The 20555-nt window shown below is 47.4% G+C and overlaps 1 protein-coding gene across 1 annotated transcript in view; it reads right to left on the bottom strand.

Annotated features, from left to right (window-relative positions):
* The window catches only part of LOC137535401 (zinc finger protein 271-like), a 44017-nt gene that overhangs the window by 7423 nt on the left and 16039 nt on the right, over positions 1 to 20555 (bottom strand). Inside the window, exon 2 of the mRNA XM_068257238.1 lies at positions 13408 to 14028. Coding sequence (XP_068113339.1) covers positions 13408 to 13981 — 574 coding nt within the window. The 5' untranslated portion in view covers positions 13982 to 14028. The remainder of the gene's footprint in view (positions 1 to 13407; positions 14029 to 20555) is intronic.

Raw genomic sequence — 20555 nt, 5'->3', positions numbered from 1 at the left:
TCTCTGGCTAGTAATATCTCCCCCCTCCTCCTGCCCAGACTGAGCTTCCATGAGCCCTTGCTAGTGTCTGAAAGTGGCTTGGCTCTCTGAAAACCTGTGGGCGTGGCTTGTTTAGTTTATAGGGAATTTGAGTATTAAAACAAAAAAGTATTTGGCTTTAGGAATAGGAAAGGAACACAATTATGCAATGAGTAAAAGTTCATCTCGGATCCACTTTAAAAATGATGCTCGGTTCCCTTTAAAGGCTCAAAAGAACAACCCACAGATCCCAAGAGATCCCTCATTTCCCTCTGTGGCATCTATAGCTAACCATGGATAGAAGGGTAAGAATACCTGCAAACAGGTCCAATGCTGGATTAGTATAGGTTAGAAAAACTGTAAAAAAGGAGCATTGTCCAAACAAAAAATTCCGCATCATTTGTATATTAATAATTTAAAGAGATCCTGAAGTGAAAATAAAAAGACAAAGTAACCATAAACAGCTCATACTTACCTCCTGTGTAGTCTACTACTCAATCTCTTTCTCCTTTCCCATGTCCTGTTTGTCCACTATGATCAAGGGAATTCTCCGTCCTCCATTTTAAAAATAGCCATTACCCCATAACAGCTTCCTGGTCAGCACACTGTTAAACTGTAATATCACCCACTTGAGCCATAGGGAAACATGGACATTGCACATTCAGTTGTAACTGACAGCTGCGGATATATAACTGGAAGGGATCACTGTAAGAATAAGATGGTGAGCTTCTGAGAGGTAAGCGAGGTAAGTATGTACTAATCATTTGAAGCTACGTCATGAGTTCATTTTAAATAAATTTACTCGCTTTAGGTTCCCTTGAAGAGCAAACACAGTATATTATCCAGCTATATTTCAAAGGTCATATATCACTCACCCGTAGGTTCAGGAAGAACAGCTTGGGTGATAGTGCGGTTATGGAGTGGCTGGATGGTGTCAGCATTGTAGGATACCCTCAGCATAATTTAAATTGTGTGTCGCAGGGATGGAGGCGGGAATGGAAGCGATAGAGGGACGTAGTGACATTCTGTGTGTCCCAATCAGGTGGCAGCCACTGAGTGCAAGGATAGGCCTAAGTGCAAGGATAGGAGGTGGGACTTGGATTTCCCTGTGCTCTGTCAAAAAAATGTACGCAGATCGTCACATGATCCGTGACGTCAGTGAAGCGGGTGTGACTCATTCGTCACGTGATAGGAGGTTCAGCAATTTCAAGTCAGGGATATTAAGCCCCGCCCCAGCAGACAAACGAAAGGTGGCCTCACATAACGATAGACTAGGGCTTCAACATTCAAATGCCTCATATAAGGTCAGTCTGCAATCTGCTCTGACATATCAGTGATGTCAGTGGACCGTGCGGCCATTTTGGATCAGGGCAAAAACTATCCCATGCTTAAAAATATAAAGGGATCTTCCATATATAAAATAAAATAAATACATTCAGAACGTGTAGACCAGGGAAGAAGGGTGTGGCAAAGCTATATTACTATGCTGTGTATTGTGCAGTTTAAAGCGGATCCGAGATGAAAAACTAACTATAACAAGTAACTTGTCTATATACTTTACCTAACGTTTAGACACAGCAAATCTAGTTGCAAACAGCTTCAACAGTATATCATTATTTCTTCCTGACATACAATGAGAGTAGCCATGTTCTGTTTGTAAACATTACACACGGGCAAGCTTATCTGCATCCCCAGCCCTCAGCCTGTGAAAACTTCACTCCCCTCTCCTCCTCCCCTCTGCCACAGAAATCTCTAGCTAGTAACACCTCCTCCTGCCCAGACTGAGCTCCTATAAACCCTTGCTACATGGGTTTCTGAGTGTCAAGGCACTGGAGGAGCTGTGGGCGAGGCTTGTTTCGTTTATAGGGAATTAAGGTATTAAAACTGAAAAAAAAAAGTATTTGGCATGAGGAATGCCCTATAAACTATATGAAAGGAACACAATTATGCAATGAGTAAAAGTTTATCTCGGATCCACTTTAACATTCCTGTTATGCATCATGTTTATTGTATATTCTGTTTCAGCTCTTGTCATTGAGATCCTCTGTTGTTGCTGCTCCAAATAGCTGAAGGTGTCACATGCTGAGTAGTCTACAGACTTGTTTACTTATTTAAAGAATGGACTTAAAGAGACTCTGACGACAATTTAAAAACGGGTTTTTACCTTTTATTTCAGTTAAAGCGGATCCGAGATGAAAAACTAAATATAACAAGTGACTTGTCTATATATATCTTATCTAAAGTTTAGATAGTTTACACAGCAAATCTATCTTCAAACAGCTTCAACAGTATATTAATATTTTTTCCTGTGATACAATGGGAGCAGACATGTTTTCTGCTTGTCACTATTACACAATTACACACACAGGCAAGCTTATCTGTATCTAGGCATGCTAATCTGCATATTCTGTGAAAACTCCACTCTTATCTCCTCCATTACACAGGCAACTGATCTGTATCTGCACTGCAGCTCTCAGATTGTGAAAACTCTGCCTCTGAAATCTATAGCTAGTAACACCTTTTTCACCTGCCCAGACTGAAATCCCACAATCCCTTGCAAGCGCCAAGGCACTCTGGAGAAGCTGTGGGTGTGGTTTGTTTAGTTTATAGGAAATTAGGGTATTAAAACAAAACAAGTATTTCGCTTGAGGAATGCCCTATAAACTATATGTAAGGAACACAATTATGCAAGGAGTAAAAGTTCATCTCGGGTCCACTTTAAGCATGTTTGCCCCTGCTAAAACCCCACTATCCCGCAGCAGAACAAGCGTTATTTTTATTCCCCAAATCCTCTGGGGCACATTGCGGTGCTCCTTCTGCATCGATTCAGAGCTTTTGGCTGCAGCTCTGCCTCTACACGTGTCCACCAGCGTGGATCGCTGCCTCTCCCCACCCCTCTCAGTCTTGCTTCACTGAGAGGGGTGGGGGAGAGGCGGAGATACGTGCTGATTGACGCGTAAGGAGGCAGAGCTACAGCTGAAAGCTCTGCCTCCCTGGGCAGCAAAACCCACAACCAAGAAAGTCGTGGATTTTGCACAGGGGATTTGGGGGTAAATAACCCTCGTTCTGCCGCGGGATATCGGCGTTTTAACAGTGGCCAACATGCTTAGCATAAATAAAAGGTAAAAACCCGTTTTTAAGTGGCTTCAGAGTCTCTTTAAGGTGGCCATACATCTAGCAATTTTGGTGTATGATCGACCATTCAATTTGATCATTTTATCGAATCAAGAGAGAATCGAGTGTGCTCCAATATGCCCAATCAATGAAAAATGGCTGATGATATGTCAAATCGACCAGCTTAGTCGATTGAGCAGGATGCAAGATATTGGTCGAGCTCACTGGAATTGGCTACTGTTTACGTATCATTCGATTGACTCTGAACCGATTTTTGCATTCAGAGCATGGAGACCCAACATTGGTCAGATCGATTAGCGAAGGTGAATTACACAGGATATCGCTTGTAGTTTGTGGGTCACTAGTCGATCGACTTTCGATCAACCATACTGAAGTCAATTCTCCAATAAAGTCGATCGCTTTGTCGAGTGAATCAGAATCCCTAGATGTATGGCTCCTGTTACTGGAAACTGTTGTAGCCTCGGATAAGACCTACTGTGATCCAGGCTTCTCTGGAAGCTTCCGTGGGAGGACTATAATAGGTGGATGCATAGCAGTGTTGGGGAGAATTGTGCTGGAGTTGTCAGTGTACAGATCTGCTGTATATACCTCGATGGAGTTTTGGATTGTTACTTTGCGTGAGATGGAGTTTTTTCTACTGCTTGAGATGGAATAAAGGAGTTATCTTATCTTCTAAGTGGTGTTCTGGCCATAATAGCGCCCTCTATACAGCTATTGCAGCCAGGAACGCAAAGAATCACTCACATTCCCAGGCCTGTAGCCGAAAATGAAAGTAGCTGCTGGCAGGGCCAGAAGGATCCAAGCGAGACTGCGTGGGCACCGGACAGCTGCAGGGGGCTGGTGGAAACCTCAGGTGAGTAAAACTCATTTTTTTATAGCCTCAACCAGCCTGGCGTTCTATTAAGATCGCCAGGCTGGCGACCGGACGTTTTTTTTTTAATAAAAAAAAAAAACTATTGCATGCAGCCAACTGAAAGTTGGCTGCATGAAAGCCCACTAGAGGGCGCTCCTGTTGCGTACTAACAAGAAAGGCTGCGATGAGCGGCCTTTGTTTCGCTTGGAGTGACGTCCTGACGTCAGCCGCCTCCGATTCAGCCCTTAGCGCTGGCCGGAACTGTTTGGTCCGGCTGCACTGGGCTCGGGCGGCTTGGGGGGACCCTCTTTCGCCGCTGCACGCGGCGGATCAGGTAGCACACGCGGCTGGCAAAGTGCCGGCTGCGTGTGCACCTTTTTATTTGATAAAAATCGTCCCAGCAGGGCCTGAGCGGCAGCCTCCGGCGGTAATGGACGAGCTGAGCTCCCCTGATGAAGGCGTGAGGCCGAAATCCGGATCGGGATACACAATTTTTATATGCAATAAAATCAAGAATCCATCCTGTAAGTGCATCCTTATGCGCAGCGTTACCAACACTCAGCACAGTCTGCACAATTAGTTTTGTCCCCTCTGTATGCCCTTATCCAGGAAGTAAGCCGACACTTGGTTGGAGAGCGGTGAAACGCAGAGGGTGACGTCACTACCGGCGGATGTGGAGAGGGAAGGACGGAGTATCTCCGCGCGAGCTCTGAGCCCAGCTGCGCTATTGAGAACCTTCTCTTTCCTTCATATTCCGGAACGGATTACACCATAGGAGGAAAAGGCACCATCCTCGGTTGGGGTATTTGATCCAGTCTAGAGGTACTGTTACGAGACTTGTGTAAGACGGGCAATTCACTGTGGGTTGAGAGAGGCGTTGCCGCCCCTACAGTGCTTCCCCGCATTTGATGCTCGGCTGATCAAATATTGTGACTGTCTACATTTTTATCACTTTGGCTCACCATTCTGAGCGCCAGGTGCTCCTACCACAAATTGTATCACTTTTCTTTAGGGGTTGAGGACTGACCCTGAGTACACCCAGGCTGCTCCATCCACTAGTGCGCGACTGTTTGCTCCCCCTTTTTTATTGTTTCCCGCACTACCGACTGCACCTTTATGAATGATAGCCAAAGTGGGCCAAAATTAAACACTGAGATGAAGTTGGGGGCTAACCTCAAAGTCTAGTGGTCACCTCCCTCCCTTATAAACATTCCCTGGTGTCTAATGGCCTCCCTCCCCATACACTTCCCTGGTGGTCTAGTGGCCCTCCTCCCTCCGCTATATGGTTCTCTGGTGTATAGTGGCCCTCCTTCCTATCTTATGACCCTCTTTCCTCCCCTATACAGTTCTCTGGTGTTCTCTGGTGTTTCTCATGTGTCTAGTGCCCCCTCTCACAACTATAAAGTTCCCCGGTGTCTAGCCCTTTCCCCCTCCCTCCCCATATGGTGTCGCTGGTGATCTAGGGCTTCACCCTCACTATAGCTTCCTTCGTGGTCTAGAGTGGGCAAAACATAAATGCAAAGTGGGGAAACCACTTGCATCCCAATCTTGATGGAACTGCAGACCACATTTGGCCCGTGGGCCAGAGTTTGACATGTATGACTTACACTTACAACACCAACAAATTTGATTCTCTAGATATAACTACATATAAAGATGATCAAGGCAGGTTGGGCACAATGCTATTCAGAAAAGAAACCACAACAAATTCAATCTTACAAGCATCAAGCTCTCATGCACAATCGGTTATTTCTGGAATATTGTACAGTCAATATCTTAGGATTTCAAAAAAGAAGCTGATATTCTGAGAACAAGACTACTGGCCAGAGGATATCCAAAGAAATCATTGAAAAACGCATAGAGCAATAGAGGCAAACAGGACTGAGCTTCTTGTGAAGACAAATGAAAAACGCCTAAGTCAAAATAAGGTCAGGAGTATGCAATAGCGTTTATGACTAATAAAACTGATGTGTGTAATGTGACTGCACAGTGTGCCTGTAATGAGGTATAAGCACACTATGTACACAGGGAATGTGAGAAGTAATAGGGGTGTGATGTGTAATGTGACTGCACAGTGTGCCTGTAATGAGGTATAAACACACTATGTACACAGGGAATGTGAGAAGTAATAGGGGTGTGATGTGTGTAATGTGACTGCACAGTGTGCCTGTAATGAGGTATAAACACACTATGTACACAGGGAATGTGAGAAGTAATAGGGGTGTGATGTGTAGTGTGACTGCACAGTGTGCCTGTAATAAGGTATAAACACACTATGTACACAGGGAATGTGAGACGTAATAGGGGTGTGATGTGTAATGTGACTGTACAGTGTTCCTGTAATGAGATATAAACACACTATGTACACAGGGAATGTGAGAAGTAATAGGGGCGTGATGTGTGTAATGTGACTGCACAGTGTGCCTGTAATGAGGTATAAACACACTATGTACACAGGGAATGTGAGAAGTAATAGGGGTGTGATGTGTAGTGTGACTGCACAGTGTGCCTGTAATAAGGTATAAACACACTATGTACACAGGGAATGTGAGACGTAATAGGGGTGTGATGTGTGTAATGTGACTGCACAGTGTGCCTGTAATGGGGTATAAACACACTATGTACACAGGGAATGTGAGAAGTAATAGGGGTGTGCTGTGTAATGTGACTGCACAGTGTGCCTGTAATGAGGTATAAACACACTATGTACACAGGGAATGTGAGAAGTAATAGGGGTGTGATGTGTGTAATGTGGCTGCACAGTGTGCCTGTAATGAGGTATAAACACACTATGTACACAGGGAATGTGAGAAGTAATAGGGGTGTGATGTCTGTAATGTGACTGCACAGTGTGTCTGTAGCGAGGTATAAACACACTATGTACACAGGGAATGTGAGAAGTAATAGGGGTGTGATGTGTGTAATGTGACTGCACAGTGTGCCTGTAATAAGGTATAAGCACACTATGTACACAGGGAATGTGAGAAGTAATAGGGGTGTGATGTGTGCAATGTGACTGCACAGTGTGCCTGTAATGAGGTATAAACACACTATGTACACAGGGAACGTGAGAAGTAATAGGGGTGTGATGTGTAATGTGACTGCACAGTGTGCCTGTAATCAGGTATAAACACACTATGTACACAGGGAATGTGAGAGGTAATAGGGGTGTGATGTGTGTAATGTGACTGCACAGTGTGCCTGTAATCAGGTATAAACACACTATGTACACAGGTGATGTGAGAAGTAATAGGGGTGTGATGTGTGTAATGTGACTGCACAGTGTGTCTGTAGTGAGGTATACACACACTATGTACACAGGGAATGTGAGAAGTAATAGGGGTGTGATGTGTGTAATGTGACTGCACAATGTGCCTGTAATGAGGTATAAACACACTATGTACACAGTGAATGTGAGGAGTAATAGCGGTGCGATGTGTGTAATGTGACTGCACAGTGTGTCTGTAATGAGGTATAAACACACTATATACATAGGGAATGTGAGAAGTAATAGGAGTGTGATGTGTAATGTGACTGCACAGTGTGCCTGTAATGAGGAATAAACACACTATGTACACAGGGAATGTGAGAAGTAATAGGGGTGTGATGTGTAATGTGACTGCACAGTGTGCCTGTAATGAGGTATAAACACACTATGTACACAGGGAATGTGAGAAGTAATAGGGGTGTGATGTGTAATGTGACTGCACAGTGTGCCTGTAATGAGGTATAAACACACTATGTACACAGGGAATGTGAGAAGTAATAGGGGTGTGATGTGTAATGTGACTGCACAGTGTGCCTGTAATGAGGTATAAACACACTATGTACACAGGGAATGTGAGAAGTAATAGGGGTGTGATGTGTGTAATGTGACTGCACAGTGTGCCTGTAAGGAGGTATAAACACACTATGTACACAGGGAATGTGAGAAGTAATAGGGGTGTGATGTGTGTAATGTGACTGCATAGTGTGCCTGTAATGAGGTATAAACACACTATGTACACAGGGAATGTGAGAAGTAATAGGGGTGTGATGTGTGTAATGTGACTGCACAGTGTGCCTGTAATGAGGTATAAACACACTATGTACACAGGGAATGTGAGAAGTAATAGGGGTGTGATGTGTAATGTGACTGCACAGTGTGCCTGTAATGAGGTATAAACACACTATGTACACAGGGAATGTGAGAAGTAATAGGGGTGTGATGTGTAATGTGACTGCACAGTGTGCCTGTAATGAGGTATAAACACACTATGTACACAGGGAATGTGAGAAGTAATAGGGGTGTGATGTGTGTAATGTGACTGCACAGTGTGCCTGTAAGGAGGTATAAACACACTATGTACACAGGGAATGTGAGAAGTAATAGGGGTGTGATGTGTGTAATGTGACTGCATAGTGTGCCTGTAATGAGGTATAAACACACTATGTACACAGGGAATGTGAGAAGTAATAGGGGTGTGATGTGTGTAATGTGACTGCACAGTGTGCCTGTAATGAGGTATAAACACACTATGTACACAGGGAATGTGAGAAGTAATAGGGGTGTGATGTGTAATGTGACTGCACAGTGTACCTGTAATGAGGTATAAACACACTATGTACACAGGGAATGTGAGAAGTAATAGGGGTGTGATGTGTAATGTGACTGCACAATGTGCCTGTAATGAGATATAAACACACTATGTACACAGGGAATGTGAGAAGTAATAGGAGTGTGATGTGTAATGTGACTGCACAGTGTGCCTGTAATGAGGTATAAACACACTATGTACAGAGGGAATGTGAGGAGTAATAGGGGTGTGATGTGTGTAGTGTGGCTGCACAGTGTGCCTGTAATGTGGTATAAGCACACTATGTACACAGGGAATGTGAGGAGTAATAGGGGTGTGATGTGTGTAATGTGACTGCACAGCGTGCCTGTAATGAGGCATAAACACACTATGTACACAGGGAATGTGAGAAGTAATAGGGGTGTGATGTGTGCAATGTGACTGCACAGTGTGCCTGTAATGAGGTATAAACACACTATGTACACAGGGAATGTGAGAAGTAATGGGAGTGTGATGTGTGTAATGTGTCTGCACAGTGTGCCTGTAATGAGGTATAAACACACTATGTACACAGGGAATGTGAGAAGCAATAGGGGTGTGATGTGTGTAATGTGACTGCACAGTGTGCCTGTAATGAGGTATAAACACACTATGTACACAGGGAATGTGAGGAGTAATAGGGGTGTGCTGTGTAATGTGACTGCACAGTGTGCCTGTAATGAGGTATAAACACACTATGTACACAGGGAATGTGAGAAGTAATAGGGGTGTGACGTGTAATGTGACTGCACAGTGTGCCTGTAATGCGGTATAAACACACTATGTACACAGGGAATGTGAGAAGTAATAGGGGTGTGATGTGTGTAATGTGACTGCATAGTATGCCTGTAATGAGGTATAAACACACTATGTACACAGGGAATGTGAGAAGTAATGGGAGTGTGATGTGTGTAATGTGTCTGCACAGTGTGCCTGTAATGAGGTATAAACACACTATGTACACAGGGAATATGAGAAGCAATAGGGGTGTGATGTGTGTAATGTGTCTGCACAGTGTGCCTGTAATGAGGTATAAACACACTATGTACACAGGGAATGTGAGAAGTAATAGGGGTGTGATGTGTGTAATGTGACTGCACAGTGTGCCTGTAATGAGGTATAAACACACTATGTACACAGGGAATGTGAGAAGTAATAGGGGTGTGATGTGTGTAATGTGACTGCACAGTGTGCCTGTAATGAGGTATAAACACACTATGTACACAGGGAATGTGAGAAGTAATAGGGGTGTGATGTGTAATGTGACTGCACAGTATGCCTGTAATGAGGTATAAACACACTATGTACACAGGGAATGTGAGAAGTAATGGGAGTGTGATGTGTGTAATGTGACTGTACAGTGTGCCTGTAATGAGGTATAAATACACTATGTACACAAGGGATGTGAAAAGTAATAGGGGTGTGATGTGTGTAATGTGTCTGCACAGTGTGCCTGTAATGAGGTATAAACACACTATGTACACAGGGAATGTGAGAAGCAATAGGGGTGTGATGTGTGTAATGTGACTGCACAGTGTGCCTGTAATGAGGTATAAACACACTATGTACACAGGGAATGTGAAAAGTAATAGGGGTGTGATGTGTCTGCACAGTGTGCCTGTAATGAGGTATAAACACACTATGTACACAGGGAATGTGAGAAGTAATAGGGGTGTGATGTGTGTAATATGACTGCACAGTGTGCCTGTAATGAGGTATAAACACACTATGTAAACAGGGAATGTGAGAAGTAATAGGGGTGTGATGTGTGTAATGTGACTGCACAGTGTGCCTGTAATGAGGTATAAACACACTATGTACACAGGGAATGTGAGGAGTAATAGGGGTGTGATGTGTGTAGTGTGGCTGCACAGTGTGCCTGTAATGTGGTATAAGCACACTATGTACACAGGGAATGTGAGGAGTAATAGGGGTGTGATGTGTGTAATGTGACTGCACAGCGTGCCTGTAATGAGGCATAAACACACTATGTACACAGGGAATGTGAGAAGTAATAGGGGTGTGATGTGTGCAATGTGACTGCACAGTGTGCCTGTAATGAGGTATAAACACACTATGTACACAGGGAATGTGAGAAGTAATGGGAGTGTGATGTGTGTAATGTGTCTGCACAGTGTGCCTGTAATGAGGTATAAACACACTATGTACACAGGGAATGTGAGAAGCAATAGGGGTGTGATGTGTGTAATGTGACTGCACAGTGTGCCTGTAATGAGGTATAAACACACTATGTACACAGGGAATGTGAGGAGTAATAGGGGTGTGCTGTGTAATGTGACTGCACAGTGTGCCTGTAATGAGGTATAAACACACTATGTACACAGGGAATGTGAGAAGTAATAGGGGTGTGACGTGTAATGTGACTGCACAGTGTGCCTGTAATGCGGTATAAACACACTATGTACACAGGGAATGTGAGAAGTAATAGGGGTGTGATGTGTGTAATGTGACTGCATAGTATGCCTGTAATGAGGTATAAACACACTATGTACACAGGGAATGTGAGAAGTAATGGGAGTGTGATGTGTGTAATGTGTCTGCACAGTGTGCCTGTAATGAGGTATAAACACACTATGTACACAGGGAATATGAGAAGCAATAGGGGTGTGATGTGTGTAATGTGTCTGCACAGTGTGCCTGTAATGAGGTATAAACACACTATGTACACAGGGAATGTGAGAAGTAATAGGGGTGTGATGTGTGTAATGTGACTGCACAGTGTGCCTGTAATGAGGTATAAACACACTATGTACACAGGGAATGTGAGAAGTAATAGGGGTGTGATGTGTGTAATGTGACTGCACAGTGTGCCTGTAATGAGGTATAAACACACTATGTACACAGGGAATGTGAGAAGTAATAGGGGTGTGATGTGTAATGTGACTGCACAGTATGCCTGTAATGAGGTATAAACACACTATGTACACAGGGAATGTGAGAAGTAATGGGAGTGTGATGTGTGTAATGTGACTGTACAGTGTGCCTGTAATGAGGTATAAATACACTATGTACACAAGGGATGTGAAAAGTAATAGGGGTGTGATGTGTGTAATGTGTCTGCACAGTGTGCCTGTAATGAGGTATAAACACACTATGTACACAGGGAATGTGAGAAGCAATAGGGGTGTGATGTGTGTAATGTGACTGCACAGTGTGCCTGTAATGAGGTATAAACACACTATGTACACAGGGAATGTGAAAAGTAATAGGGGTGTGATGTGTGTAATGTGACTGCACAGTGTGCCTGTAATGAGGTATAAACACACTATGTACACAGGGAATGTGAGAAGTAATAGGGGTGTGATGTGTGTAATATGACTGCACAGTGTGCCTGTAATGAGGTATAAACACACTATGTAAACAGGGAATGTGAGAAGTAATAGGGGTGTGATGTGTGTAATGTGACTGCACAGTGTGCCTGTAATGAGGTATAAACACACTATGTACACAGGGAATGTGAGAAGTAATAGGGGTGTGATGTGTGTAATGTGACTGCACAGTGTGCCTGTAATGAGGTATAAACACACTATGTACACAGGGAATGTGAGAAGTAATAGGGGTGTGATGTGTGTAATGTGACTGCACAGTGTGCCTGTAATGAGGTATAAACACACTATGTACACAGGGAATGTGAGAAGTAATAGGGGTGTAATGTGTAATGTGACTGCACAGTGTGCCTGTAATAAGGTATAAACACACTATGAGCTTGATTCACTAAGCTTAGCACCGTATAACAGTGCGAGTAAGCTACGGTTACGCATGCTAGTGAATCAGCGTGCCGTAATTTGTCCCCCTGCACGCTAGTAGCAGCATAGTGTGCGTAACTAGGGGAGCGGGCACTCAGCGCATGCTATGCTGCTGAATTGCAGCATAGCGAATGCTAGTAACTTAACGTTGGGTCGGCTCCACTCCTCCCGCCTTGAGCACTTTCTGGTCCAGGCACATTAATCTCCTTGGCGGTAATCCCGAACTGAGTTCGGGCTAAGCAGCCGCAGAGGATTTCTCAGGCCCTGGTGGGCCAATTTGCAAATTTTTTTTTTGTTAGCTGCGTTTACTACACGATCGCAGCCAATTCGCCGCTACCTGCCGCGCCGCCCCCCCCCCAGACCCCTTACGCAGCCTGGCCAATCACCGCCAGGCAGCACTAAGGGGTGGATCGTCATCCCGATCGTCGCCACGGTGACAGGGGAAGCCAAACAGGAAATCCCGTTCTGAACGGGATTTCCTGTTTGCTCTGATCGCCTGAGGCGATCGGAAGGGGTGGAGGGATGCCGCTGCACAGCGGCTATCATGTAGCTATCGCTAGGCTAGCTACATGATTTAAAAAATAAATTAAAAAAAGTGCTGTGCTGCCCCCCTGGCGATTTTTTTGTAACACCAGGGGAGTTAAAGGACCTGAACCTCACACTCCGATTGGCCCAATAGGCTGCCTGTCACTGTCGGTCATTAATTAAAGCCACTGGACCCGCTGGGCTTTAGGGCGGGTTCAGTGGAGCGGCTGTTAGTTATGCATAAGATACCAGAGCACGATAACATGTGATGAGCTCGCGCTCCTCTCATTAAGCTGCGCTGCTTTAGCAACACAACTTAAAGAATCAAGCCCACTGTTAGTAAGCTAGTAAGTAAGTTATTGCTAGTAAGTTAGAAAGCAAATACATTCTAAAATGATGGTTTTAGATGACAAAAATCTAACATGCGTATATAGCATAACCCCTAATATGGCCAGTCTGTGAGCAGTGTCATTGTCATAATAACTAGAGATGTTCAATAATGTTGATAACTCACCTGTTCTGCCCTCTGCAAGATGGTCCTCATCTATAGTTGTCTTCATTATGTCACCCTCCTCTGCAGACCGTTGATCACTCGTCACATATGTCTCTTCTTCTTCCTCTTTAATTACTCTTATTATTAAACCCTCCATAGACTGCTGATCACTCCTCACATATGTCTCTTCTTCTTCCTCTTTAATTGTCCTCATTATGTCACCCTCCTCCATAGACTGATCACTCCTCACATACGTCTCTTCTTCTTCTACTTTAGTTGTCCCCATCATGTCACCCTCCTCCATAGACTGCTGATCACTCCTCACATATGTCTCTTCTTCTTCTTCTTTAGTTGTCCCCATCATGTCACCCTTCTCCATAGACTGCTGATCACGCCTCACATACTTTTCTTCTTCTTTAATTGCCTTCTTCATGTCACCCTCCTCCATAGACTGATGATCACTCCTCACATACATCTCTTCTTCTTTAATTGCCCTCATCATATTACGCTCCTCCTTCAACTGCTGATCACTCCTCACATACGTTTCTTCTTCTTCTTCTTCTTTAATTGTCCTCATCATGTCACCCTCCTCCATAGACTGCTGATCACTCCTCTCCTGTTCTTTGAGCTCAGATATCAAATCTGAAAAGAAAAACAAATTTTAGCTGTAAGATATTAGCACTACAAAATCAGAGCACAGAAAAGAAGGGTTGAGAATATCCCATAAGCTGTGGTCTCCTGCACATTCAGTACCACAGTCCTCTCTCCCAGTGTGCCTTGCTCATCATCTGGTGCTTCTCTCCTCCTCTACTAATCTCCCCCACTGCTCACCGATACCGATGTGTGTACTAATCTCCCCCACTGCTCCCCCATAACATGTCTGTACTAATCCCCCCACTGCTCCCCCATACCCATGTCTGTACTAATCCCCCCACTGCACATCCATACCCAAGTCTGTACTAATCCCCCCACTGCTCCCCCATACCATGTCTGTACTAATCCCCCCACTGCTCCCCCATACCCATGTCTGTACTAATCCCACCACTGCTCCCCATACCCATGTCTGTACTAATCCCCCACTGCTCCCCCATACCCATGTCTGTACTAATCCCCCCACTGCTCCCCCATACCCATGTCTGTACTAATCCCCCCACTGCTCCCCCATACCCATGTCTGTACTAATCCCACCACTGCTCCCCATACCCATGTCTGTACTAATCCCCCCACTGCTCCCCATACCCATGTCTGTACTAATCCCCCCACTGCTCTCCCATACCCATGTCTGTACTAATCCCCCCACTGCTACCCATACCCATGTCTGTACTAATCCCCCCACTGCTCCCCATACCCATGTCTGTACTAATCCCCCCACTGCTCTCCCATACCCATGTCTGTACTAATCCCCCCTCTGCTCCCCATACCCATGTCTGTACTAATCTCCCCCCTGCTCCCCCATACCCACGTCTGTACTAATCCTCCCACTGCTCCCCCATACCCACGTCTGTACTAATCTCCCCACTGCTCCCCCATACCCATGTCTGTACTAATCCCCCCACTGCTCCCCATACCCATGTCTGTACTAATCTCCCCACTGCTCCCCCATACCCATGTCTGTACTAATCCCCCACTGCTCCCCCATACCCATGTCTGTACTAATCCCCCCTCTGCTCCCCATACCCATGTCTATACTAATCCCCCCACTGCTCCCCCATACCCATGTCTGTACTAATCTCCCCACTGCTCCCCCATACCCATGTCTGTACTAATCCCCCCACTGCTCCCCCATACCCATGTCTGTACTAATACCCCCCACTGCTCCCCATTAACCCATGTCTGTACTAATCTCCCCCACACCCATGTCTGTACTAATCTCCCACTGCTCCCCCATACCCATGTCTGTACTAATCCCCCCACTGCACCCCCATACCCATGTCTGTACTAATCTCCCCACTGCTCCCCCATACCTGTCTGTACTAATCTCCCCACTGCTCACCCATACCCATGTCTGTACTAATCTCCCCACTGCTCCCCCATACCCATGTCTGTACTAATCCCCCCACTGCTCCCCCATACCCATGTCTGTACTAATCCCCCCACTGCTCCCCCATACCCATGTCTGTACTAATCTTGCCACTAATCTCCCACTGCTCCCCCATACCCATGTCTGTACTAATCCCCCCACTGCTCCCCCATACCTGTCTGTACTAATCTCCCCACTGCTCACCCATACCCATGTCTGTACTAATCCCCCCACTGCTCCCCCATACCCATGTCTGTACTAATCTCCCCACTGCTCACCCATACCCATGTCTGTACTAATCCCCCCACTGCTCCCCCATACCCATGTCTGTACTAATCTACCCACTGCTCACCCATACCCATGTCTGTACTAATCCCCCCACTGCTCCCCCATACCCATGTCTGTACTAATACCCCCCACTGCTCCCCATTAACCCATGTCTGTACTAATCTCCCCACTGCTCCCCCATACCCATGTCTGTACTAATCTACCCACTGCTCCCCCATACCCATGTCTGTACTAATCCCCCCACTGCTCCCCCATACCCATGTCTGTACTAATATCCCCACTGCTCCCCCATACCCATGTCTGTACTAATCCCCCCACTGCTCCCCCATACCCATGTCTGTACTAATCCCCCCACTGCTCCCCCATACCCATGTCTGTACTAATCCCCCCCACTGCTCCCCCATACCCATGTCTGTACTAATCTCCCCACTGCTCCCCCATACCCATGTCTGTACTAATCCCCCCACTGCTCCCCCATACACATGTCTGTACTACTCCCCCCACTGCTCTCCCATACCCATGTCTGTACTAATCTCCCCACTGCTCCCCCATTAACCCATGTCTGTACTAATCTCCCCACTGATCCCCCATACCTGTCTGTACTAATCTCCCCACTGCTCACCCATACCCATGTCTGTACTAATACCCCCCACTGCTCCCCATTAACCCATGTCTGTACTAATCTCCCCACTGCTCACCCATACCCATATCTGTACTAATCCACCCACTGCTCCCCCATACCCATGTCTGTACTAATCCCCCACTGCTCCCCCATACCCATGTCTGTACTAATCCTCCCACTGCTCCCCCATACCCATGTCTGTACTAATCCCCCCACTGCTCCCCCATACCCATGTCTGTACTAATCTTCCCACTGCTCTCCCATACCCATGTCTGTACTAATCCCCCCACACTGCTCCCCCATACCCATGTCTGTACTAATCCCCCCACTGCTCCCCATACCCATGTCTGTACTAATCCCCCCACTGCTCCCCCATACCCATGTCTGTACTAATCTCCCCACTGCTCCCCCATACCCATGTCTGTACTAATCCTCCCCACTGCTCCCCCATACCCATGTCTATACTAATCTCCCCACTGCTCCCCCATACCCATGTCTATACTAATCCCCCCACTGCTCCCCCATACCCATGTCTGTACTAATCCCCCCACTGCTCCCTATACCCATGTCTGTACTAATCCCCCCACTGATCCCCCCATACCCATGTCTGTACTAATCTCCCCACTGCTCCCCCATACCCATGTCTGTACTAATCCCCCCACTGCTCCCCCATACCCATGTCTGTACTAATCCCCCCACTGCTTCCCCATACCCATGTCTGTACTAATCTCCCCGCTGCTCTCCCATACCCATGTCTGTACTAATCCCCCCCCCCACTGCTCTCCCATACCCATGTCTGTACTAATCTCCCCACTGCTCCCCATACCCATGCCTGTACTAATCTCCCCACTGCTCCCCCATACCCATGTCTGTACTAATCTCCCCGCTGCTCTCCCATACCCATGTCTGTACTAATCCCCCCCCCACTGCTCTCCCATACCCATGTCTGTACTAATCCCCCACTGCTCCCCCATACCCATGTCTGTACTAATCCCCCCACTGCTCCCCCATACCCATGTCTGTACTAATCCCCCCACTGCTCCCCCATACCCATGTCTGTACTAATCCCCCCACTGCTCCCCCATACCCATGTCTGTACTAATCCCCCCACTGCTCCCCCATACCCATGCCTGTACTAATCCCCCCACTGCTCCCCCATACCCATGTCTGTACTAATCCCCCGAGTGCTCCCCCATACCCATGTCTATACTAATCCCCCACTGCTCCCCCATACCCATGTCTGTACTAATCCCCCCACTGCTCCCCCATACCCATGTCTATACTAATCTCCCTACTGCTTCCCCATACCCATGTCTGTACTAATCCCCCCACTGCTCCCCCATACCCATGTCTGTACTAATCTCCCCACTGCTCTCCCATACCCATGTCTGTACTAATCCCCCCACACTGCTCCCCCATACCCATGTCTGTACTAATCCCCCCACTGCTCCCCATACCCATGTCTGTACTAATCCCCCCACTGCTCCCCCATACCCATGTCTGTACTAATCTCCCCACTGCTCCCCCATTCCCATGTCTGTACTAATCCTCCCCACTGCTCCCCCATACCCATGTCTATACTAATCTCCCCACTGCTCCCCCATACCCATGTCTATACTAATCCCCCCACTGCTCCCCCATACCCATGTCTGTACTAATCCCCCCACTGCTCCCTATACCCATGTCTGTACTAATCCCCCCACTGATCCCCCCATACCCATGTCTGTACTAATCTCCCCACTGCTCCCCCATACCCATGTCTGTACTAATCCCCCCACTGCTCCCCCATACCCATGTCTGTACTAATCCCCCCACTGCTTCCCCATACCCATGTCTGTACTAATCTCCCCGCTGCTCTCCCATACCCATGTCTGTACTAATCCCCCCCCCACTGCTCTCCCATACCCATGTCTGTACTAATCTCCCCACTGCTCCCCATACCCATGCCTGTACTAATCTCCCCACTGCTCCCCCATACCCATGTCTGTACTAATCTCCCCGCTGCTCTCCCATACCCATGTCTGTACTAATCCCCCCCCCACTGCTCTCCCATACCCATGTCTGTACTAATCCCCCACTGCTCCCCCATACCCATGTCTGTACTAATCCCCCCACTGCTCCCCCATACCCATGTCTGTACTAATCCCCCCACTGCTCCCCCATACCCATGTCTGTACTTATCCCCCCACTGCTCCCCCATACCCATGTCTGTACTAATCCCCCCACTGCTCCCCCATACCCATGCCTGTACTAATCCCCCCACTGCTCCCCCATACCCATGTCTGTACTAATCCCCCGAGTGCTCCTCCATACCCATGTCTGTACTAATCTCCCCACTGCTCCCCCATACCCATGTCTGTACTAATCTCCCCACTGCTCCCCCATACCCATGTCTGTACTAATCCCCCCACTGATCCCCCCATACCCATGTCTGTACTAATCCCCCCACTGCTCCCCCATACCATGTCTGTACTAATCCCCCACTGCTCCCCCATACCCATGTCTGTACTAATCCCCCCACTGCTCCCCATACCCATGTCTGTACTAATCTCCCCACTGCTCCCCCATACCCATGTCTGTACTAATCCCCCCACTGCTCGCCCATACCCATGTCTGTACTAATCCCCCCACTGCTCCCCCATATCTGTACTAATCCCCCCACTGCTCCCCATACCCATGTCTGTACTAATCCCCCACTGCTCCCCATACCCATGTCTGTACTAATCCCCCCACTGCTCGCCCATACCCATGTCTGTACTAATCCCCCCACTGCTCCCCCATACCCATGTCTGTACTAATCCCCCACTGCTCCCCCATACCCATGTCTGTACTAATCTCCCCACTGCTCCCCATACCCATGTCTGTACTAATCTCCTCACTGCTTCCCCATACCCATGTCTGTACTAATCCCCCCACTGCTCCCCCATACCCATGTCTGTACTAATCTCCCCACTGCTCCCCCATACCCATGTCTGTACTAATCCCCCCACTGCTCCCCCATACCCATGTCTGTACTAATCTCCCCACTGCTCCCCCATGCCCATGTCTGTACTAATCTCCTCACTGCTCCCCCATACCCATGTCTGTACTAATCCCCCCACTGCTCCCCCATACCCATGTCTGTACTAATCCCCCCACTGCTCCCCCATACCCATGTCTATACTAATCCCCCCACTGCTCCCCCATACCCATGTCTGTACTAATCCCCCACTGCTCTCCCATACCCATGTCTGTACTAATATCCCCACTGCTCCCCCATACTCATGTCTGTACTAATCTCCCCACTGCTCCCTCATACCCATGTCTGTACTAATCCCCCCACTGCTCCCCCATACCCATGTCTGTACTAATCCCCCCACTGCTCCCCCATACCCATGTCTGTACTAATCTCCCCCACACCCATGTCTGTACTAATCTCCCCCATACCCATGTCTGTACTAATCCCCCCACTGCTCCCCCATACCCATGTCTGTACTAATCCCCCCACTGCTCCCCCATACCCATGTCTGTACTAATCCCCCCACTGCTCCCCCATACCCATGTCTGTACTAATCTCCCCACTGCTCCCCCATACCCATGTCTGTACTAATCCCCCCACTGCTCCCCATACCCATGTCTGTACTAATCCCCCCACTGCTCCCCATACCCATGTCTGTACTAATCCCCCCACTGCTCCCCCATACCCATGTCTGTACTAATCCCCCACTGCTCCCCCATACCCATGTCTGTACTAATCTCCCCACTGCTCCCCCCATACCCATGTCTGTACTAATCTCCCCACTGCTCCCCCATACCCATGTCTGTACTAATCCCCCCACTGCTCCCCCATACCCATGTCTGTACTAATCCCCCCACTGCTCCCCATACCCATGTCTGTACTAATCCCCCCACTGCTCCCCATACCCATGTCTGTACTAATCCCCCCACTGCTCCCCCATACCCATGTCTGTACTAATCCCCCCACTGATCCCCCCACACCCATGTCTGTACTAATCTCCCCACTGCTCCCCCATACCCATGTCTGTACTAACCCCCCCCCACTGCTCCCCCATACCCATGTCTGTACTAATCCCCCCACTGCTCCCCCATACCCATGTCTGTACTAATCACCCCACTACTCCCCCATACCCATGTCTGTACTAATATCCCCACTGCTCCCCCATACCCATGTCTGTACTAATCCACCCACTGATCCCCCCACACCCATGTCTGTACTAATCTCCCCACTGCTCCCCCATA

This window comes from Hyperolius riggenbachi, chromosome 10 (genome assembly GCF_040937935.1).
Source record: "Hyperolius riggenbachi isolate aHypRig1 chromosome 10, aHypRig1.pri, whole genome shotgun sequence".
NCBI classification, from domain to species: domain Eukaryota; kingdom Metazoa; phylum Chordata; class Amphibia; order Anura; family Hyperoliidae; genus Hyperolius; species Hyperolius riggenbachi.
This window is presented reverse-complemented; position numbering and strand designations above follow the sequence as displayed.